The following is a 10,134-nucleotide window of genomic DNA, read 5'->3' on the forward strand; positions in this document are numbered from 1 at the left end:
ACCCTAAATGAATCATACCAATCAAACTTTTCATACAAAATGGTGGGGAATGTCAGCGAGCATTTATTTATTATTATTATTATTATTTATTTATAAATACTGCCACAGAATAAATGATCCTACATGTGTTTATATGATTTAATCTCGACTACTATATGCTTATGAATTATTTGTTGCAATTAAAAACGATTTTGACTACTATTTGGATGTTTATTATTTGAAACAAATTTTCTTGGGCCTATAAATGAACGCCAATGAATCATGAAAGTAATATCTCAAGTTTTTTTTTGAGTCACTATGCTCTCTACGCTGCGGCCACAGCGGGTTTCCATGGCAACGCCTGTGAACTACAGAGATTAAATAGTCCGCTCAGCTGCGGCTTGTGAAAAACTCATGATTTTAACTGTAAAACACATTAAAACATAAATAACTGATTTAATATTCATTTATTTGGTAAGTGACCATGGTAAAAGCGGGTTAATGCCCGATGAGGTGTCCATTATCAGGAATGAATGGACTTCACGTCGGACGGTTCACGCCTCCGCGTTGTCCATTAATTCCTGATAATGGACACCTCATCGGGCATTAACCCTTACTTATTTGATATTTAAACTTTGTAATGTTGGCAGTGAAAGTAAAAAAAATCTATATATGCACCATTAATTTCTCTATTTTCCACAACTTTTCCATTTTGGATTGGGAATCTGTAGCTAATCTAGCTAACTCAAGCCACCACTGTTGAGGTGTGGCAGTCCATATGACACATGTTTTAGTTTATGAAATATTAAACTTTTTTTTCACTGCCACAGGGAGCCACTAGAGAGGGGCACAGGCCACAGGGTATGAAGTTCAGTTGTATGGAGATGACATCATAATTTATGTAAATGGGTAATATAGCGCCTTTCTTCTTCCGACCACTCAAAGCGCTTTAACACTACATGTTGTCATATTCACCCATTCACATACTACTCATCTTAAACTCACGCTCCAATGGAACAGCCATCAGAAGAGATTTGGGATTCATTTTCTTGCTGAAGGATACTGAAACATGTAGACTGGAGGAGCTGGGGATTGAACGGCTGATCATCCATTAGTGGACAACCAGCTCTACCTCCTGAGCCACAGCTGCCATCCAAAACTAAAGAACAAGCAGCTTCTAAACTCAGTGCAACATTAACTGTAACTAAATGGCTGTTAAGAAGACTGTTTATATATTTTTAACAAAGACACACTCATCTGTCATCTGTAAAATCTATGTACCTGGGGGGATCATCCAAGTGGTCTCACATGTAAAACTTTTGAAACAAGTGAAAAAAGTAATCAAATACGCTTAAAGGGATAGTGCACCCAAAAATGAAAATTCAGCCATTATCTACTCTACTTTCGCTGGTCTTGCGCAAGCGCGCACATGTGAGCGCAGAGCACAGAGAAGCAGTCAGAGCTACAGGCTACAGTGAGGCTAAAAACAGAGTTCAAATGACGTTTTTCGAAACAACTTTTTATGTTGGGGCTTCAGGACACTTGGATCACTACGGATGAGCATGTTGGAGATATTTTGTGATTTCAATTTTGTTAGTCTGGGGCGCCATTAGGTGTGCTAGTCGCTCCCCCCGCCGATCTCTGCAAGGGATGGGAGGACTCAAACTTTACCAGAGCCTCCCTCAGCATGAGGGTGAGTAGATAATGGCTGAATTTTCATTTTTGGATGCACTATCCCTTTAAAAGATCATCCAAGTAGTAAGATGAACTGACAAACTGCCTCGGGTTAGGGTTGTCATCCAAGTAGTCTCACATATAAAATAGGGTTAAGGTTAACCCAAACCTTGTTTCCACTTTGTCCTTTAAGAAAAAAGTGAAAAAAAGTAATCAAATAACCAAATACAATCTGGCTAACAACTACAGCAGCATAACTATACATAAATTCAATGATCATCCCCACCATAACATACTGTATGACAAGCTGAACTCAAAATTTACAGCACTCAAGCCTGTTCTCTCTGTGTACAAGCAGGCTCCTAATGTACTAGACAAAAAACCCAATTCTCACCATCACTGTAACATGCAAGTTGGGAAAATCTAATGAAAAACTCTGACACCTGCCTGATGTTTAAGATCCTATAGGGCAAGGTTCCGCCACCACTCAGTACTTTCATAAGACGGGACTGCATTAGAGAGGATTTGGTTAATCCCACCTCTTCAAGTCAATCAGAGAGCATTCCTTCCTGACGAGAGAGGAAACCTTGTCTTTGTGTATCATGTGGCCAACATGTCCTGGTCTCACAAGACCAGTACTAACAAACTTTCTTTATTTCTTTCTCTTTTTTACACACACTTTCAGCTCTGTCTAATCAAATCCCCAATTCGTTTTTGACCTCAGCCTCCTAATCAGTTTACCATGTGATGACATTAGTTGGTGGACCTGCATCACTTCCACCAACTGCAGGAGGAAGACTGGCATACACATGCCATTATTCAGTTGGAATCTTTACTGCATGTGATTTGCTCTTAAAGCCTGATGTTGATGGAAAAGACCTCAAGAGGGTGCTTTGAGGGTGCTTCAATACCTAACCTGTTTGGTTGGGTTAAAACAAATTTACTCCCCTTTGCTGGGTTAATACTGTTCATTTGGGTTGGTGTGAAAGCTGTCAGTCAAACCCTGGTACAGACCAAACAATCTAACCAAGACTGTCTGAAAAGGTGGGTCTGTTTCCAGACAAACTCTGGCGTGGTTTGTGATGTGAAAGCGAACTAACCAACTACACAATTATATGAAAGCAGATATTTGACTTTAGGATGATTAAAACAGCTAAAGTGCTGATAAATCCACCTTGTGATCATGACCATACTGGTGTTTCCAGTAAATGGTAATTACTTTGTTATAATGTTCTTTTCTTAATATTATTTTAATGAAGATCTGCTTATGAGTTAATGTGATTTATGTATCAATTTAGGAAAGTCTATTATTGGTATTTTGCACTGAACACCATGAGAAAAGTTATGAGTAGTAAAAATGGAATCAGTGAGTTTGTACATTTGTATGCCTCTGTAGAAATATTTAAAAAGGCAATACTTTGTGTATACTGAGGCCTTGTATCCGGACAAGCTGTTCTCATAAACTACTTGTAGGTTTTCCTCCAAAAAGTAATGCACACAAAATCATACATATCTCATGTAATCATTCATGAAAAATTTTTGAGCCAGTAATTTGTGCATAACCCATGTATTTTGGAAAGCTGCAATCATGTAACCAATGCAGTGACAGGAGTAAAAAAGCCCTGAGTGGTCCACTTAGGAGGGAGGTTAGGTTAGTGGATGCACAGGACATTCCCCAGGAGACAGGTGTCCAAATCCATGTGAACTTTTAATGAACTTTGAGTTATGTTAAGGTATGTCCTCCCCGTGTTTCTTTTCCTAAATCTAACCACAATAACTTCACTTGCTTAAACCTAACTTCTGTATCTTTATGTGAATTACGTAACTTTACATTAAAGTACATAACTCTAGGCTAAGAACGTAATGTCACTTACGGTATTCATTCGTATATCATACAAACTGTTGTATGAGGATCTGTGATCATGCATTTAAGTAAATCAAACTCTTTATCCTCTCTAATCAGTTGTTTAAATAACTTTCTGCAAAGTGTTGAACAGACCAACAAATGAACCATTACAACAAAAAAATCCTGACAAATGCAAGAAATAAATAAGCTAAAAATCACTTATCACACAGGTACTGTGGGTCCTTTGGGGCCCTGTGCAGTTTGCACTGTGGCAGGTTGTTAATACAGTTCTGGGTCTGTGTGTGTGTGTGTGTGTGTGTGTGTGTGTGCGCATGTGTAAGCATGGATCTTACCACAGCAGGGGAGTTGACCACTGCCAGATTGTAGCCATAAAGCATGGAGCTACCAAAGGAGGTAAGGAACGCCACCGCCAACAAAGAGCCGGTCAGTTGCTGCAAACAGCAGGAGAGAGAGACAGATGTGTTAGGAAATTTGATACAGAGAAACTAGGATTAGGAATAAAAACATTTGATCAACTTTCCTAACCACTCAGGTGGTGCCAGGAGATGGTAGACTTAAGACAGAGACAGAAGATGTTTACTGAGCACAATAAGCTCTTTCACCAGTCAGCCAGTCATGAGTCTAGCCCTAGTAGCGCTGGGGCTTTTTTTATTTTTATGTGGGAAAACCATGTTAAAATTGAAATCAGTATTTTGTGTAGGCCTACTTTAACACATGTCTGGAGAGGGAACTGAAGTGTCAATGATTGATGTTACAATTACACATTAAATATGTTAATACAAGAGGTATAAGGTTGGTTGAACCTTCAAGGGCGGGGTATGCTTGAAACAAAGTAGTTTCTAAAAAATGTTGACCGGCCATGTCTAAAAGCGCACTTTCAGACAGTCCTTCCTGGAAGACATTTATGGTGTTGCATTCAGTTGTTCACATTAAAAGTGACAGATGTAGTTAAAAAAAAAAACTGAGCTTGTGAGACACCTCACCAATCACTGTGTGAAGTGGGCATGATTGCTTCATTGATTGTTGTGAGTCACTTCAGTTTTATTTCTATTGACGAATTCGGCGAGCGATTTGTGTATGCTGCCATCTTGCGGTGGCGCCATTGCTGCGGTGACATGTGTCAGTCATCAATTCATTATGCTGTCATTGTGAACTGACTCTCTACAGTGACAGCATCATGAATAGCTGGATTGATGATGTTAGACAGTGGCCTCCGGTAACTGATGAAGGTATCTTAAATGAGTCCTGATATTAATATAGAAATTAATCATTTGTTTGAGCGATAAGCAGGAAAGATTAGAGTAATAGGGAGATAATAGACTGTATCATTAAACACTGTGTAATATAACGTTGGCATACATTAAGTATGTGTGCTGACGTTAGCAAGCTAGCAGCGTGACGTTTAATCATTATGGACAGGCTACGTGACCATCACATCATATTGAAGGCGATCGCCTTCAATATGATGTGATGGTCGTCTAAAAGGCGGTGTAAAATTTGCCCGACCCATCCGGAGCTCTGGTAATTTTGATCCTCAATCAGAGACCTGTAATTGCCGTTTTTCTGGTCATCGGAGGCCAGGTGATCAATAAAATATTCTTGAATACCTAAAACAAAACACAAACACGTGTTGTTGTTGTTTTTAGTCATGTAGCCTGTCCATAATGATTAAATGTCACGCTGCTAGCTTACTAACGTCAGCACACGTACTTAACGTATGCTAACGTTATATTACACAGTGTTTAATGATACAGTCTATTATCTCCCTATTACTCTAATCTTTCCTGCTTATCGCTCAAACAAATGATTAATTTCTATATTAACATCGGTACTCATTTAAGATATCTTCATGAGTTACCGGAGGCCACCGTCTAACATCATCAATCCAGCTAGTCATGATGCTGTCATTGTAGAGAGTCAGTTCACAATGACAGCATAATGAATTGATGACTGACACATCGCAGCAATGGCGCCGCCGCAAGATGGCGGCATACACAAATCGCTCGCCGAATTCGTCTATAGCCCAATATCACAAATCACAAATTTACTCTAGGGGACTTTACAATCTGTACAGCAGTACAGTTGGTTTATGGGCGAGTAGCCCTAAGCCAAAAGCAGCATGCGCAGGTGAGGTCAGAACTTAGGTAGGGACCGGACTAAAAAAAAAAAAGCAAAATATAGCAAGGCGAAACGCAAAGCCTACAAAGCTTTTTTCAAAAATGCGAGTGCGAGCACTGAAAAAGAGAATGGGGAAGAAGAGAGATGTGGAGTTGGCCTGTTTTGTGTTGGACAGGTAGGTAATAGCTTAGTTAGCTATCAGAGGCTTACAACAAATGTACCTACAAAGGTGCTTCTCATTAACTGTTTGTATGTTTTCCTATGAAAAGGAATGCCCCCAAATTAATACTTATCCCACACATTTATGAGTCAGTAATTGGTGCATAAACCACTTAGTTTGGGAGGCTGCAGTGCACAATGCACTGATGGGAGTAAACAAGGAAGCAGTCCCGAGTGGTCCAGTGGAGGTAGGTTGTGGTGGTGGATGGGTCACAAAACTACAGACCTTCCCCTGGGACTTTCCCCAGGAGAGGCGTGAACTTTAAATGAACTTTGAGACATTTTAAGTTATGTCCTCAACATGTTTCTTTTCCTAAAATTAAGGTCAGTGACTTATTATGTAACTTAAAGTTAAGTGCACAACGACATTCGTGGGGCACTAATTCATAGGATATATGAACTCTCGGGTGTACATTTTTCGTAGGATATCAAACAAACAGTTCTATGAGGATACATTGACCTACAAGCAGTGTAAGAAGGAGGGGTCAAGCTGGATGTTGTGTTTTCAAACAGTAACCAAAAAATAGTGCTTAGTATACCTTTAACAGAAAATATGTGTGTTGTTCTTAAACAGTGGAAGTCTTAATTTGACATGAAGCTCTTAATTTGCTCTTAAAAAAACCCATCTTGTTTGCATTGTTCACATTCCTCACTGCATTCCTCACGCAAACCAAACGGCATGGTTGGCTGACAATTGTGAGGGAGCAGAGAGACAAAGACAGAACCTTTTCCCAACAGTGTGACCATTATCTGGTCAAGAGAAATATATCCAGCTTAACTTTAAAATGTCAAGGTTACCTAAAGGGGGGATAAGATAAGATTTAATGTGGGTCATATAGGCCTGATCCTATACGTATGTTGACTACCATATATGCACATCTATAATGGCTAGGAGGAAGGAGAAAAAATCCTCCCTTGTTTATTTCACAGCAAACAGACAGGATTTATACACATGCATCAAACACAAGATAATATAAGATGCACTATACACTTATTCTTTATCAACAACATAAGGAACTAAAATTACCACCTTGTGGTTGTTAACATCCATGCCTGTGAAAACATGTATGCTTCACAAACATCTTCCCCCTGGCAGCACAGAAGATCTATACAATCAGCACAGTTTCAAGGTGGACACCCAAGATTAGTGTCTTCAATTCAATATCTGATATCTGATGTCTCCCCTTCTGTTCCTGAGATATGACATTGAATAATGGCCAGAAAAGTGTATTATACAGAACATTATGATGCCACAGTGAATCTGGCCTTTGACCTTTTGGATATAAAATACCATTATCATATCCTAATAAACATCTGTATGACTTTTTGTCGTAATTTTATTTGTATTTTTGCGTAATGGCCATAAACATGTTTTGTGAGGTCACAGTGACTTTGACCTTCGACCACCAAATGCTAATCAGTTCATTTCTGAGTCCAAGTGGAGTGGGATGGATGCAAGGTCACAGTGATATTGATCCATGACCACCAAAATCTAATCAGTTTATGGTTGAGATCAAGCAAATGTTTGTGCCAAATCTGAAAAAAAAAACCTCTCAAGGTGTTCTTGAGATATTGCTTTTATGAATGAGACAGACGAAGTCACAGTGACATTGACGTTTGACTTATTATTGCCAAAATCCAATCAATTTATCGTTGAGTAGACGTTTGTGCCAAATTTTAAGAAATTCCCTCAAGGTGTTCCTGGGATATCACATTCACAAGAATGAGACAGACAAGGTAACAGTGACCTTTGACCTGAGTCCAAGTGGATATTTGCTACCTCAATGATATCATGTTCGCAACAACGGGATGTACAACCAGATAACATAATGCCTGCCGCGGCCACGGCTGTCACTGGCACAGGGGTATAAAAAGTAATAATACTAGGATGAAACACAGAAAAGGCTTTTGTATCTGTCAGTTGACAATGGCAAAATTTTAAATAATTTGGTATAAATGAAGTGGTGATAAACACTATAAAAGCTATCCATGACACCCCACAGCAAGAAACAAAATAAATGGTAATTCATCCAAACCTCACATTAGAAAGAGTAGTGTAAAACAAGGCTGCACCTGGTCCCCTGTTATTTTTGCAACTATTTCTAGAAAATATGACCCTCTGTACTGTAAAATCAAAGATCTTGCAATGTGGAATCTCATACCATTTTAATTTTCAGTTCAGGAATTTAAAGAGTTAAAACCAATGTTCAACCAAGATTTTTATATTTCTTTTCCAACCCCTCCCTAGCACAATTACTCAAAACCAATTCACAGAATAAAAAAATGGTATCAAGATTTATATGGCAAGGCAAAAGACCTCAAGTACAATATAACACATTACAACTACCAAAAGAAAGGTGGCTGGGTTTACCATCTTTGAAACATTACTGTATTCCAGCATGGATCAGAGCATTATTTTGTGTTATCTTAAGAGGCACAATGGGAAGACATTGATTATGAAGACATGGATTATAGAATGATATCTACAGTAATGCTCATATAGAGGGTGTACTAATGGATAAAAACCTGCAAAGATACAAAGGCCTACATAGATAGACTGGAAAACCAATGGGTATCAGTTTTGAGAATGTAGAGAGCGGTAATAAAAGGACAAATTAGAAAAGACATTAAATTCTGAGTGAGTAAAAAATCTATGATAAATTTTGGATTAAAAAAAGTTTTAACATCTTTCTTTATCTGGCATTATACAAAAAGATGAAATTGTGTTTTAAAACTTTGAGAGACTTCATCATTAGTAAAGCAAGATCTGTATAAATATATACAATTAAGACGTTACTACAAGTAGAACATCACAAAGAAAAATACCAGAGAAGACTTAAGGACTCTTGGAAGATTAGCCAATGAACTAAGGGATTGAAAAAAAATGTTAACTCTTTATCCAACTAATTCATAATTTTAAGAATGTACAATTTGTCAGTGCTACTTATTCAAAGTAGATATGACACAATACGCAGAAGAGGTGGTCAAAATATTGAAGATTGTCTGATGTCATTCATATGTTGACTTGGAGCTGGCCAAGTGCGTTTTCATGTAAACTGGACTAAAACTGTACAGTTTACTTCATATTATTTAATTTGCCCCACTCCAGATATTACTGAGTTCACCCAAGAACAAAAACGATCCAAAGAATGTTGCTCCAAGTTTTTTTTTTAAATAAAATCGAAGTAATTGCTTTTAGAATAGGTTTTATTTATCATCACAAATTTGCTGATTGTAAGGTCTGATGATCTAAGATCTTACAGAGTTGCAGCTACTGATCTTCTATATCCCAAGGGAATGTTAAAGTTTGAAAGTAGGTAGTAAATGCTATTAGCTGCTGGGACTCTGTGTCGAGAACAATAGGGGATCAGTCAGCTGACGGCCCTGGCTTTAGATTTGACCTGATTTATGCAGTCAGTCTGAACTTACCGATGTGATTTTCCCCGACGGAATTAAAACCTCCTCGGCCATTTGGGAGATCTGTTATCCGGTCCCAAACAGCAACCAGCAGAAGGGTCTCTCTTTACACTGCAGAGGATCTCATGGCTGTAGTAGCAAGCGTGAACACACAGTGTACACGCGATTAAGTCATCAGCCCAGTTCATGTGCAATGGGCCTCTCCACCCTGCAGCAATCCACAGCCCCCGATAACAAGACCGGCACAGTGTCATCACATGACAGAGAGCAGCGTGACAGACTGAGAGAAAAGTCTGCTGGAAGCAATTAACTTTAAGTGAATTTACAAAAAAAGAGACAGAAGAGGAGGCAAGGAGTGGAGGAAACAAGAAGAGAGGCAAAGAGAGGACAGAAAAGGAGGAAACAAAATAGAGAGGAGGAAATGAGAGGAGATGAGGAAACAGAAGGAGAGGGGAAACTAGAGAAGAAGAAAGAAGAAAATGAGAGAGGAGGGGAAACAAACAGAGGAGAGGAGAGCAGAAGACAGGAGAGTAGATAGGGAAACAAGGAGAGGAAATGAGAAAACAAATGAAGAGAAGAGTGGAGGGAACAAAGAAAGGAGAGGAGGACACAAATGAAAGGAAGGAAACAATAGAAGGAGAGAGGAAATAAACAGAGAGGAAGAAACAAGGAGAGCAGGGGAAAAGACAGGAGAAGAAAGGAGGAAACAAGGAAAGAAAAGAAGAAAATAAATGGAGGGGTAGAAACAAGAGGGTGAGAGGAGGAAACAAGGAGAGGGGAAAAAAGACAGAAGAGGAGAGGAGAGGGGAGGAGAAAACAAGGAAAGAAGTGGAGGAAACAAATGGAGGGGAGGAAACAGG

The 10,134-nt window shown here is 39.0% G+C and overlaps 1 protein-coding gene across 2 annotated transcripts in view; it reads right to left on the minus strand.

The window, feature by feature from the left end:
- The window catches only part of slc2a15a (solute carrier family 2 member 15a), a 56,511-nt gene extending 46,447 nt beyond the window's left edge, over positions 1-10,064 (minus strand). The window contains exons 1-2 of one of the 2 annotated variants that reach the window (XM_050070704.1): positions 9,287-10,064; positions 3,853-3,951 (exon numbers count right to left, since the gene is read on the minus strand). In XM_050070704.1, the coding sequence (XP_049926661.1) occupies positions 3,853-3,890 (38 nt within the window). In that variant the 5' untranslated portion in view covers positions 3,891-3,951; positions 9,287-10,064. The remainder of the gene's footprint in view (positions 1-3,852; positions 3,952-9,286) is intronic. The other variant, XM_050070703.1, reaches the window with a different exon arrangement.
- Positions 10,065-10,134: the final 70 nt, after the last annotated feature.

This window comes from Epinephelus moara, chromosome 19 (genome assembly GCF_006386435.1).
Source record: "Epinephelus moara isolate mb chromosome 19, YSFRI_EMoa_1.0, whole genome shotgun sequence".
In the NCBI taxonomy this organism is placed as follows: Eukaryota; Metazoa; Chordata; class Actinopteri; order Perciformes; family Serranidae; genus Epinephelus; species Epinephelus moara.